The 18475-nt window shown below is 44.4% G+C and overlaps 1 protein-coding gene across 2 annotated transcripts in view; it reads right to left on the minus strand.

Annotated features, from left to right (window-relative positions):
* The window catches only part of AGO2 (argonaute RISC catalytic component 2), a 45662-nt gene that overhangs the window by 17671 nt on the left and 9516 nt on the right, over positions 1-18475 (minus strand). Inside the window, exons 2-6 of one of the 2 annotated variants that reach the window (XM_035318407.1) lie at positions 12816-13011; positions 9727-9847; positions 4122-4303; positions 2692-2828; positions 2420-2554 (exon numbers count right to left, since the gene is read on the minus strand). In XM_035318407.1, the coding sequence (XP_035174298.1) occupies positions 2420-2554; positions 2692-2828; positions 4122-4303; positions 9727-9847; positions 12816-13011 (771 nt within the window). Of the gene's footprint in view, positions 1-2419; positions 2555-2691; positions 2829-4121; positions 4307-9726; positions 9848-12815; positions 13012-18475 lie in introns of both variants that reach the window. The other variant, XM_035318406.1, reaches the window with a different exon arrangement.

The raw sequence follows: 18475 nt of genomic DNA on the forward strand, positions 1-18475 counted from the left end.
CAGACAGAAACAGGTGTAGGTGGACTATTAGAGTGAGGAAGTTGGATGTGTGGGAATAGGAAAGAGGGGGCTGTAAATACGAATTCCACCTAGATCTGCACATGTGTATAAACTCATGCTGCTGCTGAGCAACACTGCCTATTTACCCCATCTGTCAAAGGCACTCACTTGCCAAACAAACTCATCTTCCCACGTAATTTGCTGGGGCTCAAAGTGCTATCTATTATGAAACCATCAATAAATAGCAAGTTTTCGAAAGGATCTACAAAGTCTGCATCGCAGCATTTTAATCAAAATACCAACTGACTGCAACACACCTCAATTTACAACTAGTTTTGCTGCAGATCTGAGATAACTATTACTTCCTGACGACTGCAAATCCTCATGGAAAAGAGTGACAGTAATAACCAGATGCTGAATTTTCAGCATCTAAATAACCAGCTGCTTTTCCAAAACACTTAAGAACGGTACAAACTCATTTCATTTAGACTTTTCCTGTAGACTTCTCATTGGGCACATGCATGTTTTCAAGTCATTTTTGTGGAAATAAAGAAGAAATAAAGATGACCTACAGCTGCTTTCACCACAAAACACATGTTTTTCTTGTCTAACTTACTTTTTAACTAGTGTATCATGAAGGAAGGTGACCTGGTTTCATCGAGATACCGTTGATTTTCTTCGTAGCGCCTGGTATGGCTCTGTGTTTTGGATTTCGGATGAGAATAATGCTGATAACTCGGTTTAGTTATCGCAGAGCAGTGCTCACACTAATAAGCCAAGGACTTTTCAGCTTCTCACACCGCCCTGCCAGCGAGGGGCTGGGGGTGCACAGGGAGCTGGGAGGGGACAGAAGCAGGACAGCTGGCCCGGGCTGACCGAAGGGATGTCCCACACCACTCAGCGTTATGCTGAGCAATAAAACTGGGGGGGAGATGGCTGGGGTGGAGGGCTGCTGCTGCTCAGGGAGAGGCTGAGCATGGGTCGGCAGGTGGCGTATGTTGTGTGTCACTTGTTTTGTTTATTCTTTTTTTTTTTTTTCCCTCCTCCTTCTTCTTTCCTATTAAATTGCCTTTATCTCAAGCCACAGGTCTACACAAAGTCATTTTTTTCCAGTTCTCTTCTCCATCCCACACGAGAGAGAGTGAAGGAACAGCTGTGGGGTGCTTAGCGCCTGCCAGGTTAAACCACAACAGAGCGACCCCGATTCTCCAGAAGAAACATTCTGGGTATGGACTCAGTGAACACCACGAACAGCACGATTCCCCTCTCCTACTCTTTGATTCTGTCATTACGGATTTGAATAACTGTAACTTCCTTCCAGGAAATCATACATACGGACTATACTGAAAGTATGCAAAAACACGTTGCCAATTTATTAGTAAAAGCTGGAATATGAAAATCTTTACGGCAGTAATCTCAAAAAAAAAGAGACACTGAATAATTTAAAACAAAACACACAACAAAAAACAAGAAAACCATGAAATCCCAGTCTTGACAAACAACTTGAAATGACTGGATTAGAGACAGAAAATAACGCACCACTTCCACGTGTCTACTTGTAACTTGCATTTACTCTAGAGATGCAACTACTTTAAGAAGAGCAAAGCATCAAGTAGTGTTTAAGTTCTAAATACAGGGTGAAAAAGCAAAATTCATTTGAGAAGGTCACTTTTTTCTAAGGAGACTGACATAATAAGGGATGCTGCTGCACAAACTGAAAGGATCTCAGTTCCTCTGCACTGAGATGCTCTCAGACGTCTACATGCACGAGTAACTTTGACCTGACACTTGATCAGGTGACTGAGTGGTGGCGAGGCACGATAAAAGGAAGGCATGTCAAGAGAACCTACACTTAAAGGAGGAAAAGCTTATACAAGCTGGTAACTGATCTCAGTAATTAAGTTACAATCCATCTGCTGTTAGGATAAGAGTTCATCCCAACACTTAGAGACTAAAATCTATCATCTTCACGGATTCACTGCAGCACTTTCATTAAGGGCAAAGGTAATTGCAATTACTCTATCTGCCGCAGGCTAAATGCACATGCATGTATGGTTACCGAATATTCTCAAATATGTGATCATTCACTTATACATACCCAAGTTCTAAAATGTTCCTGCTTCAAAAATAAATGAAACAAAAAACTGATTTAACCTTTCAGACTAGTGAATCACATCCGAAGCCACAGACTTCTCTGAACTGACCCAATTTTGCTTGTAGTCAAAGAAATTCTGTCAAAGTCTTAAAATATATGCAAGAAATAAAATGTTTCTTGCCGCTTGGCCTGCTCAAAAACCATGTCCACTGTTCATTGTGATAGTCTGTTTCCCAAATAGTCAACCCCAAAGGAAAATATTTTGAATATGTATTGATAATCTATTAACAGACAGAATAAAACAGTTCTATATATAATTATTACCTTTTATTTCTTTGGTAAACTTTACCCTTTGGGAATCTGTCAGAGGTTTTTGTTGTTCTTCAATACTTTTGAAGTCCAGAACTTCGCATACAAACTCAATAACTGGCTGAGCTTTGTAAAATGCAGTTGCAGATACTGGAGACAAAACCAGGAAAGTTGCATTACAAAAATACCGAGGAAAATTTTTAAAGAAATCCAACAGAGGGGATTAGATTTTGGCCTTTCCATTGAAAGAGAGAAATGGAGGAAGAAAGAATTTGTGCAGGACCTACCGTCAATATTTAACATCATTTTCCATAAGGAAGGTCTGACTGATTGGTGGAATCCAAACCAAACCTCTCTGCCACCGCCTAATGGATTTGAGCACCCTTCTGATGCTGTAAAAAAAGATCGCCCCACAGGAGTATATCTGAAATAAAGAAAAGTTCAGATCTTAAAATTAAAACAGAAGAGAAAAAAATAGTAATAAAGTCATAGCTAATAGAAATTCCTACTCGAAAGCACAGAACTCTAAGTTACACCTCTTAAAACCCATCTAGTTATGTTAAACAACTGGCTACTAGTTGTTTTTTACATTTATTTTCAGTATACTCCCTTTATATGCCCACTAACTCAACCCATGAAGTATTAATAACTTTTTTGTACTCTGTTAACAACTCAGCCATGCCTCAGTAAGAGAATAAAGACCTCTACTATTAAAACAGCACCATAATAATCTCTCCCCATATTTGTGCATGGCTTCCTCTAAAACCCTTGGAAGCTCTGTGCAGGTGAACAACTGATCTAAGTATTTCTGACACATCTTTCAGCCCCCTCAAAATCACTGCACTGGTAATTCGGTACTATATATTTAATATCAAACTCATCAAAAGCAGTGCTAATATGCTTCTCTGAACAGAGGTGCATGAATAACTAGTCTTGGCTGGTTTATTTACTGTAAAAGCTGACAGAAGTGATTTTTTTTTAATCCTTAATGTGAGGATAAAGTCAACACAGTATGAGGCTGCTTAAAGATATTTGCATAAATTTAATTCTCATTGTCTGTTGAGTCCTTTAAAATGGGGAAGTTCAGCCCTATTAAGCTTTGTTCTTTACTTTGCAGCTGAATTTAATTTGAACAGTGTTGTTAAGCGAGTCTTTTCATGGCAGCAGATTTAAAGAAACCCAGCATCTCGGGTTAACTACAAATGCCGTAGATCCCACTGGCTTTAGCAAAAAGAATTTTGAAGGATATTTTTTTTCCTCCTATAAAAATAGCTGTACTTTGTGACACTAATGTCCCTCTAGCACGGTAAAATGCAACATTAGCAATTAACATCTGCCAAAGGAAACACAGGAATGGGGCAACAAGTTTTGAAACCACCCTTACGTGTCTCCCAGCCTCCAGCTCAGGGGCTTGCTTCTCTGAGGCCCCCCCAGAGAAACGGGGTGTTGCTGAGATGGGAGGGCACACCGCTGAGAGCACACCAACAGGGAATAAGGCTAAGATCAGTGAGGAAAGGGATTTGTATCCAGGCTTGAGGCTATTCCCTTCTCCTGAGCAGCAGAAAAGTGCCATTCTGCCTCTTGCCTGGCCCCACTGGGTAGCTATTATTTGGGTTGATCTGTGTCCACCTACTCAAAACAGCTGCTAAAGTGATTCAGACAAATTTCCTAAGCCATAAGGCAAATTTTCTAAGCCATGCCAATGTCTGCTGCTTACCTCATGGAAGGCAAGTGCCTCATCACCACATCCAGAGCCTGGATGGTTTCAAACGGGACGCTCGGAAGCCGGCCAGAAAGAGCATCGTGTAAAGCCTGCAAACTCACACAGGACATCCACTTGATTGCCACCTTAAATATCCTGTCCTTGCCTTCTCCTGGCAGCGTGACCTCCAGCTCCACCTGCAACAATGCCAAACAACAAACCAAGATGATTCTTTCTATTGAGAGGGAAAAATGAGAGGGACTTAGAAGGGACCAGGAATTCCTTTGAAAGATGCTGTAAAACATGGAAGAAGACAGAGAGCAATGATGAAGAAACGACACATATTAGCTGCAGCCTCTTTTTACAGCTAGGTTTTTCCAAAGGTGTATTTCAGAAAACTGGCAGGCTTCCCAGCAGACATCTACCTCCCTCTGAGACAAAACTGTATTTTGGAAGCGTTTGTGTACAAACAGGGGAGGTCTCCGTGAAGATCTGATAACCCGATTTCAGATACCCAACGCAAACTAATGCAGCAACACGCACGTCAGCTTCTGCGTGCCCAAAATAAAAAGTGGTCTGCCAAGATTCACATAGTTCAGCTACTCCTCCTTACACTGGCGATATTAGCACGTGGGAAGCAGGAGCATTTCTTCGCTCTGTTAGGCCCTACGTTGAGTTTTACATCCAAAACCAAACTATGTTACCGTGAATTGCTCTGCGGAGTATTTTGTAACGCTGTTTTCTCATCCTTATTAAAAGAAAAAGTCTGAACACAGTTCTTAAACCAACAAAGATTAAGGCTTGTCTGACATTATTAAGACTTGTGGGAGTGACTGCAAGAAATGACACGATCAGAAGAATATCCTTTGTGCTGGTTATAAACAAACACGTTGCATTTTCCTGTCCTAGGGAGCTTATTTTTTAAATACAAAAGGCATCCACTTGCAGACAAACTGTAATTAGAGGGCTACTGAAGACAATACATGGGTAACAGGGAGCTAATGTATGCAATCAGCTGATCTTTCACAGCAGTTAGCTTCTGCAGACAAGAAATAGGAAGCAATGATAAAGCCCAAATAATAAGCCTCCCCATAAGCCAAACACCAAGTTGACAATTTCCAGTAGACAATCACAATTAAAACTGCACTTTCATCTTCCCTTTAGCACAAACATTATTCACGTAGAGAAAGAAGCCATACAGCCACGAGAGAGCAATGGAAAGCAGAGGTCACTTGGTCTGAATCTGGCCAAAACTATTTGTTACACAAAAAATGCAGACAGGTTTTCACCTGACACAGGCTGGAAGCTGTTTTAATTAAGCCTTTTTGCTTGTTTTTACTTTAAAAATTGTCCCATCAAAAGGTCTTCAACACCATTTAGAGCAGATAGAAGACTGATGAGGTGCATCTTTCTTTTAAACTTCTCTCCACCAAATAAAGTTCCATCATTTCTGTTATTCCCGACACTGTTAAAACATAACTAGTCTGATTATCAGTGTTTTGGGTACATTAATCTAAATATATATATAATTTTCCCTTCCCGATTTCAGTTTACAAAGCTCCCTAACCACCATGAAATTGAAAAAGATAAAGAACTGGACTACTTGCCTTGAGTTATCTGTGTCTCTGATGGAGATAAAAACCACAGAACTGAAGATTTCTGTGCCAGTGACTAGACCACAAGCTTGTGTCTGTCCCGCTCTCCAAGTCTTTAATTTTAAAAGCAGATCATCCGTAATTTGAAAGAACTTTACCCTTTTTTTTTTGGTAACAACACCCTAACACACAGATAGGCTCAGCTATCTTCGACAAACCTACCGGCGATCAGAGCAATACCCGAGCCAAAGACCCACCACGCTTAGTTTAGCTCTAACAGTGAATTTGCACTGCTGCATTTAGCCCAGTTCTTGCTGTTGGATCTAAACCCTCTTCAAAACAGTTGAATTAAGAGTCATTGATCAAATAATTAAGCTTAAATCCAGCTTTCCAGGTTTTCTTCCTCTAATATGTCAACTGAGTAAAATACTACTGCAGAGTAGTATTTCATAGCAGAGAAGTAGTGCAGTATTTCAAGTAGAGGAATTCCAAGTAGTGGTTTTCCATGGGAATTTTGCTCTATAACTTCCTAAATTGTAAAGCTGAATTTAACGGCTGATTGCCTAGTTTCTCCAAATATAACCTGCCTGAAAATGAAAATTCCCAATCTCGATCACTAACCTGGCCTGCTCGAGTCACTGTGCTGCAGGTTAGCAGTTAACCTCACTTGACAGCTAAGAACCCAAATGCAAGGGATGTTACTGTAGTGATGTGGAAAAATGGAAAGTCGTTCTTAAAAAGAACAGGGCTTGTAGCTGATGCACTCACCTGATTTATGCATATCAATCAGTGCAGCAGTATTCAATGGTGGTGGTGTTGCTGCTCTCTTGAAACCCAACCACACAATGGTGGGGAATTTTCATATTTCCATAAAACTTGCGTCGCTACGTGATTATTTTGTCACGTTTTGAGTATATGATGTATATTTGCTCTATTAATCTAGAGCTTTTCCTTCCCACAGATTCAAAGGAAAACAGATCCGCAGTTTCCAATCAAATATTTGGTGCCTACCTGCCAGGGCCTCAGCTGGAAAATTCAAGCTAAGGATTTATGAAAGAGGTCAGCTATCACACACGGTGCTGTTAGCAGTATTTCAAAAGGACAAAAGCAAGAATTTAGATGTGAACTGGGCTCACTATTAGAACCCTATGACAAAGAGAAGACTTCATATTTTTATGCCTTGATGGTGTCCTATACACTTCTTGGTTCTGAATGTGTAAGTAAAAATTCAGAAAATATTCTGTTAGTACTTACCTATTCCCTAGTTGTTCTGAAAGGTCTAAAGAAATGAAGGAAGAATGAAAACGCCGTGTAAGGAATGAATGAAAATAGGTATAATTATCATGAAGGCTAAGCAGAAAAGATGAAAAGTGTTTGTACATGAGAAAGTTATGAGAGAAGCACGTTATCAGCAAGGGGGAGGAAAAAAAAGGTAAAAAAAACACCACTGACAAGAGATGAGAACAGAGTGAATTAAGTTAAAGAGCAACTGGTGAAAGATGATGGGAAATTAGTGTCAGCCTTCTGCTTAGCAGAAATTCTTCTGTTACTGACATACAGCACAAGTTAATCGAGGTATTCTCCCATTTAGATGAAGGGCCATCTATTTATCATTGCATGTTCGTGAATTTTTTCAATATGATCCTAAATGTAATCAAACATGCTGTAAACTTGCTACGTTTGTTCTGTAGAGAACAGCCAAAAAGAAAAAAAGAAACCTAATCTAATTGCCCTGGAGGAAGTCTGAATACCTACAAGCTTTATACTGGTTTAAACTATGCTTAAACCAATTAAGATCCATGTAAAAAATGTCCCTCATTAAGCTGAATTTCCCAACACCTGATTTAAACCAGCTGAAGGTTTATCTCTATTAGCTCTTTCCTCCAGGGTAATAACTTTAATAACTGCCTAAGTGCTGTATCTGATGGGAAAAAGGGGAAAAGAGCAGTTTGTTAGAAGTGAGCCTGAATGTCAGCCAGTCACACAAATATAGCCATCTAAACCATCTTTGGGGTTTTTTTGGAGATTAACACCTCTCCTCTGCTACATCTCTGATCTAGCACAAGTGGGGTTTAAAATCCCGAAGCATCTCGAGTGGAGTTGTGCTCAGGAAGCAGACACTCAGACGCACAACAAAGAGAGGAGCAGAGCAGCTGCAGGTCATCCCACCCAGTTGCTCCAAGCGAGGTCATCTCGCATCTCACATGCTCGCACTAGCTCAGAGGACTGCTTTGATCCCACGTTCCTTTATCCTCCACAGATGGTCCATTTTTCGTTTACTTTTCCTTTTTAAACGCTCAACTTCCCGCTTGTCATAAAACGTGTAGTTATTCATGCACAGCTCATGTGGTAGCATAGTCATAAGCTCAGCCTGGCTGTCCCGAGGAGCTGTTGAACCACCCCCAGAGACACGCACCAAATGTCATTCCAGCTTTGGCAAAGACTTTGCAATCTTGGGCATCAAACCTGTAGGAACTTGGACACCGTATGTGAAAGCCAAAAAAGCCTCTAATAATCTTAAATTATTCCTTTACAGTTTTCCTAGACATCAGTTTGATCAGCTAATGAAAAATAAATTAAGACTGGAGCAGAGACTGACCTTTACTGAATTGTACTCACTTAAGCACACTTTGGGGAAATACAACTTGCAGCTAGGAGAGCAACAGCTTGATCTGGGTAGAACCATCAACCACGTCCTGCGCTGCCCGGGCACACAGCAGGAAGACACAGAGGGTCAGTATAGCTGCTGAACTTACCAGATTTAGGAAGACCTGAGCTCTGCTCCCAGTTGTATCACACAGCAAGTTTCCGTATCCCTCTATAATTCATTTGCATTTTACTTGGTCTCCTTTTGTTGTAGTCAACTTGTACAGGATAGAACAGGCTTTGTCCCTAATTGCACATGCCTCACCTTGCACCCGCAGCACAAGGGTGGAATGGCCTCCAGAAACTACCGCAGCACAAAGGAGTAACGAGCATGACTCTATCCTCAAGTATTTAGCATATAAATAAAAAAGGTCACGGAAAATTCAATCTGATATTAGACCACAGCAAGCGTAGACTAAATTATTTTACAGGCTTTGTGTGTTAACATGATCTAAAATGCTCCTTTCTGTGTAACAACGTGAGAACACTCAGCCACAACAGCAGGAGTGACTGAAGAGGTCACTTTTCCCAGGACAGAGCCAGCACACAGGGCACACGAGTGCTCTTCGCCTGCCCCAGTGCTTAGCCAGCAGCTCTTTGCCTGGACAATTAAAGCCAATTTGGCTCTCATTTTGACTAGAGAAGAGGTTCCATGCTGCCAACCAAGTGGTGCAGGAGTTTCTTCCAATTAGTGGATAATAATAATCAGCTCTTGGTAGGCTTGGATGACATACATGAGCCGATACAACTGCTGGCAGACGTGGGGCTGTTGGAGTGGGGCCAGAGGAGGCCATGAGGATGGCGAGGGGGCTGAAGCACCTCTCCTGTGGAAAAAGGCTGAGAGAGCTGGAGAAGTTCAGCCTGGAGGAGAGAAGTCTGCAGGGTGACCTTACGGCAGCTTTTCAATACTTAAAAGGGGCTTATAAAAAAGATGGACAGCAACGTTTGCTAAGGCAGATAGTAACAGGACAAAGGGGAATGGTTTTAAACTGCAAGAGGGAGATTTAGATTAGAGGTTAGGAGGAAATTCTTCACTCAGAGGTTGCTGAGGCACTGGCACAGGCTGCCCAGAGAAGCTGTGGGTGCCCCATCCTTGGAGGTGCTCAAGGCCAGGCTGGATGGGGCTTTGGGCAACCTGGGCTGGTGGGAGGTGTCCCTGCCCATGGCAATGGCAGGGGGCTGGAATTAGGTGGACTTTAAGGTCCCTTCCAACCCAAACCATTCTGTGGTTCTACAAAACCGTACCCTGAGTAAAGTGGCATCTAAAGGCAGCAGAACACATTCACACACACACAAAACAGTTGCTATCAGTTATTAGAAAGGCTCTGCAAATATTACATTAGATTCGCCCGCGAGAAACTCTTCTCTTTAAAACTTACTTTATCTCTTCCAATGGGAAGCGGCATCGCTGTATAAAGGTTTTTTCTCCCATCAAACACTGGCTTGCGATCCCCAAAGATCTGTGTTTTAAAGTGCTGAACCATATGCTCCACTATTTCCCTGAAAACACAAGAAGATGACGTTAATTTTGATGTTAAGCAGCAAGTGAACATTGCCATTTACGAGCAGAAGCATGAAGAAAATCAAAGGGATGTCCACCGTTGGGTATTAAAATTATTATTTGTTTAGCTGACCTGAATGCAAGCAACCTTTCCACAGACTAAACTGTTTTCTCCAAGCAGCTATTTTTAGTGTTTTCAGATTGAAGCTTTCCTTCCTGTTTTCTCTGATTTACTAGAACTGGCAAACCAGAAGAACGTGCTATGCTCAAGGTCTAAACAGAAGACGCACGGTATTCTCCGGGGCTTCTGCTCCCCTGTCCTACAGATCTTTTTCTGCATGTCACCAGAGGATGGTGGGCCAAAGAACCACTGTCCAAGCTTGCAGCCTTGGTGCTGCACCAGCACAACATGCCTACGATGACAGTAGTACGCAAGCTTTTTGCCTAACACTACAAATAATGCCTTAAATGCTTTTTTTTTCCCTGCAAAAGCAACAAAACTCGCATTCGCAGGGACTCAGCATATTCAACATCTACCTTCATTCATAAAGCATAGCTGGAATGGGTTGTTTGTACGAAGGAAGCAACCACCCCAAGCTTTTGTCAAACCACAGCGGTTACACACCGGCCACGCAGTGCAGCAGCAGAGGAGCAGCCCGTTGGAATAACACCGCCCTCTGATGCCAAAAGCCTTTGGTCCAAGCGTCCCTAAAAGACATCCTTGGGGCCATCTGTATCACACGGCTGGAAAATTAGCAACCCATCTGCAATACGCTGCCTGGAAGATCCTTAACGTATGGCTGGGAGCAAAAGGGCACGAAGAAGTTGAGCTGACACAGAAAGGAAAGCCACGGGATGCTGTTTGTTCAGTACCATCACCAAGTAGCTCCGAGGCTGCGACGACTATTTTATACACCATTTCTTGGCAAGGTAATTAGCCTAGTTGGATACTGGAGCGACACGAAGCTCTGAGAAGAAACGCTGAGCTCATTCAAGTGCTGTAACCAATGACGACTTTGAGCTGACAATTTCTTTGCTGTGTCCCAAGGCTTTAAGACAAGATGAGACCATGAAAAGAAACTTGTCTGACCTTGTGAGAGGTAGGAATGAAACTTGCCCCAGCAATTTCTGCCTTGGATCTTCAAGATCTGACTGAACAAGTGCATCCTTCAAGGATGGGAGGAGGGAAATATTTTTATAGCCCCCTGGGACTACTATTCCACAGAGACCACGTGTGCACTTAAGAACTCAAGGCCGCTGACCAGAAGTAGAGCTCGTTTTGAGCCTTGTTTGTGTCCCAGCTACCTGCACAAATTAAACTGAGGGCAGAACCCAATGCCACGTTGCCCATCCTGACTGTCAGCCAAAATAGATCCGGACACGTATCTGCACAGTCGCCGTCCAAGCCATAGCAAATCCTAGAATGACACTGCAGGAGGAAGCCAGGACAGATGAGGGAGCAGTGTAAATTAAAATAAGACGTCCCCCTATTTTTTCTGGAGATGATAAAGTAACACAGGCTATTTACTATAAATATATGTATTAATGCAGTAAAAAAAAAAAAGTACAGTTTAATCCAGGGCTATACGTGCACCCCACATAACCCTACATATATACCCTAATACATGCACAAACACAGGTATACGCGTAGGATTGAAAGGTTCTGGCTAACAAAAACCCAGGCATGGGCAAAGGCACGCACATCTACAGGGTAACAAAAGCACGAATAAGTGCTCGAAGAAGTAAAACACACCCGTCATTGAGGGAATCCCATTTGTATTCTTCCCGCACCGCACCAAGAAACACATACTGGAGCATCATGAAATGCATTTACGACAGCCCTGGTTACTGCAAAAGGCCTTTAGTCCGTGCAGATTTATACCTGCTCCTGAAGAGAGTTTTCCCAAGCAGTGTTTGCTTTCAAAACTCAACCCAATTCTCAACTAGCTTCAAAAATGAGTTTTTAACAGCTAGCCATAGGAAAAAAATAAAAATAAAACAGAACTGCAAAGCTTAGCAGTGCTGCTTTATGGAAATCCTACCATTACTGGCCTCGTCAGGGTAACGATGGGTAGCACAATCCACTTTATTACTTCATGTTAGGAAAACTCTGGCTTTCAGGTGGCTTTTTTTTGACTCCACACTTCGCCCATGACTGCATATTCCACCCATGCGACCTTTTTTTTAATACGGAAAGTTTTTGCTCTCGAATATATAAACACGCCATTCCGATCCTCTACAGTCAAGATGTGTAGGTAGTTACGACAAAGACACTTGTGGTTTCGAGTCGGTGCCAAGTCTTGTTCTCAGTTTCACTTCTGGCAACGCCACTCTTCTCCAAGGTAATGAGGTTGCCACACTGTGACTAATAGGGCACACATGCAAAACACAGGACCTAATTGCCTGCTTCCTTGGCCAACTGATCCGTGTTTTCATCTCGCTATCTGTTTCAGGAGCATATCTTTCCCTTATATAGAATCTCCTGATGAAGGATAATTTCTTACCTAATTCAGTCCCTCCACGATCCTCTCCCAGCAGCACAAACAAATGGGTTTTACCTCTCTTTTATCCGTGGGGGAAGGTAGGAAAACAAGCTGGCAACACCAACTCCCTGCTGAAGAGCCTGCCAGCCAGCTGCATTCCAATATTTAACCAAGCAATACCAAGAATTGTATTTAGCAAGTTGGTTTATGCTGACCTGACCCCTCTAGAGTTAAGCACAGTGGCTTTAACCACAAGCAGACAAGCTCCAGAAAAATAAGGGACCATTAGCACTGAGTTGGTAAGAAAGGAAGAAAAACTCTCAGAAATAACTCCTGTTGGTGAACGTGCAAAGCCAGGAGCTATCAGTGCAGATAGATACAGACACTCCTCTGAGCTGGCCACAAAAACCAGCACAGGGCTCCAGCATTTTCAAATCACTGCAGGAACGTAAACAAACAGAGGAAAAGCAAAGCACACCGTTACCTGTTAACTCTTCTAGGGCATTTTTCTGGCTTGATGTCCAACTCATAATGGTAGATATCTATTTTAGGAATGTCCATTTCAAAGAAGTTGGCCTGCAGTTTGATTGTTCTCCCAGAAGTGCCGAAATCTGGGCGAGGAGGAGGTTTGAAGGCATATCCCTGTATTGGTGGTGGCATTGGTGGAGGAGGTGCGAGCACTGGAAAAAAAAGAGGACAAAAATCAGCCACGTGAGCTACGTTCAACTGACTTTTGAGCAAATTTACAGCTTATTTGAGCAACGAAGTAGAGCACACTCAAACTGGTAACTCAATCTAAGAACAAAACAACAAAAACCATGCTAACAGGAGTCCATGAATCTCTTCTTCTGATGCTGGTTCGTTATTTGCTGTATTTTCTAGCCCTAATTACTGACCAAAATGTTAAAACCAGTTGCATTTCCCTACCCTGGATGGGATTTTGAGATGCTAAGCACGCACTGCTGGAAAAGTGAGAACAAGAGCATTACTACTTCCTTGCAGGGAAGATCACGGTTTCAAAAGAGACACAGAAGCCGATCACCTAACCACTTTTATTTGAGCAAACACCTGTAAGATGGAGTTTACACTACTTAAGCCACCTTTGAAGTCGCATTTGAAAGGCTTGTATGCACATAAAGCAAATACCGCACGCGTATTTCAGCTGCATGCATTTGGCTCTGATCACCACAGCCTGCCAAGAGCAGGAATGAAGCCCAGGAGTCGTTCCTGCACATCCCTGCTCTCCGGCAAGCGCGGCGTGGTAGAATTCAGTTCTGTCCTGCTGTTTCCTTTATGCAGAAAGCAAACAGAGCAAATAGCCTCCGGCTGCTGTCCCGCGTTACTGAGCTCAAACAACAGCCGTCTGCTGTAGATCGGGCAAGGCACAGCAGAAGTGCAATCGCTGCTTGTTTGAACCTAGGAATTCCATTAAAAATCTACCAGAAAGGATCTAAGATAGCAACTTGAGCATCCAAAGCTCCTGAAACATCAGTGCTCGGCTTGCCCGGGGTCTAGAACAGCAGTAACTCGCAGCAAAATACTCAGGGGTGAAAGAGCCCAGCGGGCTCCTCGCTACGTGAGCGCCCAGGTGGGGTTTCAGGATCACCCAGCTCGGTCCACGACAACGCACGTCCTTCCATCCACACGCCTGTCACCTTCCCTACCGGGAAGTGCTTCCAGAAGGGTAATGCTCAGAAATACCCTCCTGCTTTCTGGCTGCGTTAGTCCTTGTCGGGTTATTCTCGCTGCCTTTTAGATTCAGCGCTGATTGTGGTTTTAGATTCCTGACCACAGCAGCATCATTTCTCTGCTTGACCCTTCAAACCCCAGGGCTGTTTCCCCCCCGTCTCTCCTTAATTGTTTTAAAGTCCAACTGAAGTCCAATTTTCTTTCCTTCTTCCCTTCCGTAAGCATCACCACTAACAACAGTGACTCTGCAGTGCCAAACGGGCTAGATGTGGGGAGGATGCCCCTTACTACAAGCCCCTGGTTTCCTGATGGTGGCGGGCTCACCGTGGCACCAGGCTGCTCCATCATTGCCCCTCCTCTGCAGGACCAGGTAAGAAAACTGCTCCCACAGACATTTACACCTGCAATATTTCAAAGCTTTCTATTACTCGACTCCAAACCCCACCAGAAGGCTCTGCAGCAAGCATTCAACTCTCCTCCAACAGATTCTCCTTTACCAAATTTCCCCCCCCCAAAAATCGGGCTCCCACCTCTGATTTCAGCCATTTTACTGCTTTTATTATTGTGTTAATGCCCTTATTTTCATTTACCATTTTTCTCTAACATCCCCCTTCAGCCACAGTGGCCTGGGCACCGACATTATTCTGTATTTTTTGGGTTGTTCCCTATCATTTCCATAGCACCAGCCACTCCAGAAACGTTTCCATTTTCTGCCCAGGCTCCTGGCATTTGACTTTGAACATTTCTGTTTGTTTTATCCACGTGCTATCCCAGCTGGATCATGGCTTGCCTTACCTCTAGTACCTGTTCAACTGTCATCACATCCATATTAAGCATTTCCCTTCTCTTCGCCCCCTATTTTTAAACTTTGTGACGTTTCTGTGTCTACTGCCCCAGCCTGATTTCCCTGCCCTTCCTTTTTTCTGTGCCAGATTTGATGCAGCATTTTCCATCTCTCTGAAAAGTACTTGCAAGTTTTTAAGATCTGGCAAGACAAGGCTGGAGAAGTGGGCCCACGTGAACCTCAGTGACGTTCAACAAGTCCAAGTGGGACAGAGGGGTGAGCAGCAGGGGAGGGAGGGGATTGTCCCCCCCTGTTTTGTCCTGGTGAGGCCCCACCTGGAGCGCTGCGTCCAGGTCTTGCTCCCCCAGCGCAAGGAGGACGTGGAGATATTGGAGCTGGTCCAGAGGGAGGCCACAAAGATGCTCAGAGGGCTGGAGAAGAGGAAAATGCAGTCTGCTGGGCAAGACACGAAGGCAGTTTGACAGCACACCTGCACCATGTATTCTTAAACTTTAATGATCCAATTAAAGAAAAAAAAAAAAAAGCTATTTCTGGCTCAGCTCACCGAGCAAACTTATTTAGGGCAGGGTGGTGCTTCGAGGAGATAAGTCCTGTTCATTAAACAGCAGCGCTGACCCGATAAGCAGGCAGCCCGCGTCGCTGCCTCAGAAAGCAGGCACGCGCTGCAGCTGGGGGACCGCGGGACGCCAACTTCACCGCAGGGGAAAAGCGAAGTCAAACGGAAAGCGACAAGCGGTGGTGTGAACTCATCGTGGGGACTACCGCCTCCCGTTAAGGATGCGGGGAAAAAGCAAGGTGTCTTGTGGGAAACGCGCTACAGCATCCGTCTGCGAGGTTCAGAGCCACAACGCACTGAATTCAGAGCATCACTGCTCCGCCAGCTCCACGTGGGTTCCTGGATCTCACTCTTAAAGCGCTGCCAGGGGGAGAATGAATGAGAAGATGAGAGACGAATAACGTGAAACATCCACGCGGCATCTGTCAGAAGCTCCTGGCTCATTTGCTACACAAAACCCCGAATCCTGAGGGTGTTTCAGCCTTGATATGACTGAGGCCATCACAAAAACGCTCTGTGTTTCAGCCTTGATATGACTGAGGCCATCACAAAAACGCTCTGTTTTAAAGGTCTGAAGTAAGGTACACTGGATATTCATTAGCAAGGTGCCAGTACAGGCTGTCTCGAGGCTTAATTTTAAGCATGAAATAACTTCCTCTTATAACACCCAATATGCATAGATGAAACATTCGGAGTTATCACTTGTAAGAAACGTGATTTCTCCAGAAAGACAGGAATCTGGGAAAAGCCAGATATTAGAAAACATCCTCGTCAAGGGAAGTAAACCTCAAGCAGCATTGCTCTGTTAGAAGAGCAGGAGGAAGGAGGAGCAGAGGAGCCACACACCAACGCAGAAACGAGCACGGAAATCCCACTTTAATAGAAATCAGGCGTTTTTGCAAAATTTACAACCTGTCTGCAAAGCGAGGCCGCCTGCGTGCGGCTCCCACTCCATCCAAATAACGCCGTGATCAACCCCGAGATAAGAGTGACTCAGGGAGTCACTTGGCCAAGACACTCCCAGCGCATAAAAGGTGTGAATGAGCCGCGCTTCTGAACGTGGCTCTGACATCCAGGTTGTGTAACTGAGGTTTCGGGGCCATTCCTTTCACTTATAACCACTTTGCAGGCTTCCAGCACCGTCCTTCATCCTTCCCCGTGCTGTAAAGCTTCGCCGCCGGGCTGCTTGGTACTTGGGTAGTCCAGAGCTTGGATATCACGGATTTTCAGCAGCGAATTAAGCCCTGGTAATAATACCAGAGCCTAACGAGTTACTGAATAAGAAGGGGCCGAGCTGGTTGCATCCGAGGGCTTGTCGACACAGGAGATCGTCTAGGCGTAATTAGACTGGCGTAATTATATCAATAAGTTTCCTCGCGTAGCAAGTCCGGACGCATCTTTAATAACCAGGTGATGTTTGCACAACTCAAAAATGTTTTAGCGTCGGGCTCCCGTAGCCCACGTTTGTCGATAGGAAGTCTCTCGCAAACTGTTTTTCTAAAAATTCAGCCCCTCCGTGCGACTCACGGGAACCCACGGGAAGCACGGGAGCCTTGTTTGGCAGCTCTGCTTTCGGTCAAAGTCGCTGATAGCAGACGCTGGGGCAGTTCCTCCGGATCATCGGGACGGGCGTTCGCAGATGTTGAAGCTGCCATTTGAAGAGGATGCTTTAAGCCCTTCAAAAACGTTTGCTGGTGCAGTTTCACTCAGTTTAAGCAGGACTTGAAGCGAGCTACAGGCAACAAAGCTTAACCTGAAGACAGAATAAATTCTTTCTGCATTTTCAGAAGAGGCACAGCAAACACTTTTAGTGTATCAGATGTACTAATTACTGACACCCAAGTATTTATTAAAAGTCCAAACTTTGAGCCTTGCAATTTAACGTTAATTTCAGTTCCCCTGCAGCACTCGATGTGCCCTGCTTGTCAACCCCACGCCGCAGGCAGCAGAGACCCTACGAAGACTGCAAATATTGCTTCTTGAATCGAATTCTGCTGCCTCCAGGTGAGCAGCTGGCTCCTTCCTTGCACAAGGGGACGTGGAAGGGATGAAAAAGACAGCTTTCTACAGCTGATGGGGAATAATGGAGGTTGGAGGAGACCAGAGTTTTGGTTGCCCTTCTCAAAGGCAGTCACTTGGCTCCCCAGGGCCTCGTCCCATTGAGTTTTGAGTATCTTTAAGGACAGAGTCGCCAAAACAGCTCATGCCAGTATTTGATTGCCCTCGTGGCCAAATAAACTCGCCTTGTAATTAGCGTTCCAGCTGCTGTCCGTTGCCTCCTGCCCTGTTCTGGTGGTACACCTGCCCTAAGTCTGGCTCTGTCTTCCCCAGATCTTCCCCTTGGGCAGCTGCAGAGCACCTCGCTCTTAAGATTCCCATGTATGCGTGTGTCAGAGGGGCTTTGGCTTTTCCCTTTTTCCCCCCAAACCAACTAAAACCACTCAGGGCCACCATCAAGTTCTCCACGGTCCGTGTTTTAGAGAGCAGCTCAACTTTCAAACTGGCTTTCTGTTAAGAACCGCTAGACAAAGATAGGGAAAAGGCCAGCAGTGTTTTGTAAGAGATAAGGAAAGCTCCAAGCTGCAGCTCCCAGTCCCTTGATACTACGAGGGCAGAGGAATCTATACGTCTGTCTCCGCTCCTCCCTGAGCGGCTTTTGGCGTACAGAAAGCTCCTCAGTCAAAGCACAGTGCTGTTGGAGTAGATTTTAGGCAACGAGGAAAGGTAACGGGCTTAACCTTATTGCAAACCACAAGGAAAGTGCTGGAGGGAAGTAGGAGAGATGGTGCAGGCGGATTCGAATCCAGTATCTGCGACAGCATTATCTTAAATGTCACCTCCTGAAGGCCCCACGCTAAGGTGTGATTGCCCCAGGATTTCCTGAGGTTTTCTGCTGATACCTCCCTCTGGAAAACAGCCCTTTGTGGGGCTCAGCAGGGCGAACAACCCGATAAGCATCGGGAAGGAATGGGAACAGGTAAAGAGCAAAGGGTAAAAAACAATTCTTCCTACCCTTTTATGCAAATAAAGCACGTCCAGGACTGCTTCGGGTAGCTCCTTGAACCACTTCTTGTCCTAGCTTTAGCCACCGGGG

This window comes from Oxyura jamaicensis, chromosome 2 (assembly GCF_011077185.1).
Source record: "Oxyura jamaicensis isolate SHBP4307 breed ruddy duck chromosome 2, BPBGC_Ojam_1.0, whole genome shotgun sequence".
Taxonomy (NCBI): Eukaryota; Metazoa; Chordata; class Aves; order Anseriformes; family Anatidae; genus Oxyura; species Oxyura jamaicensis.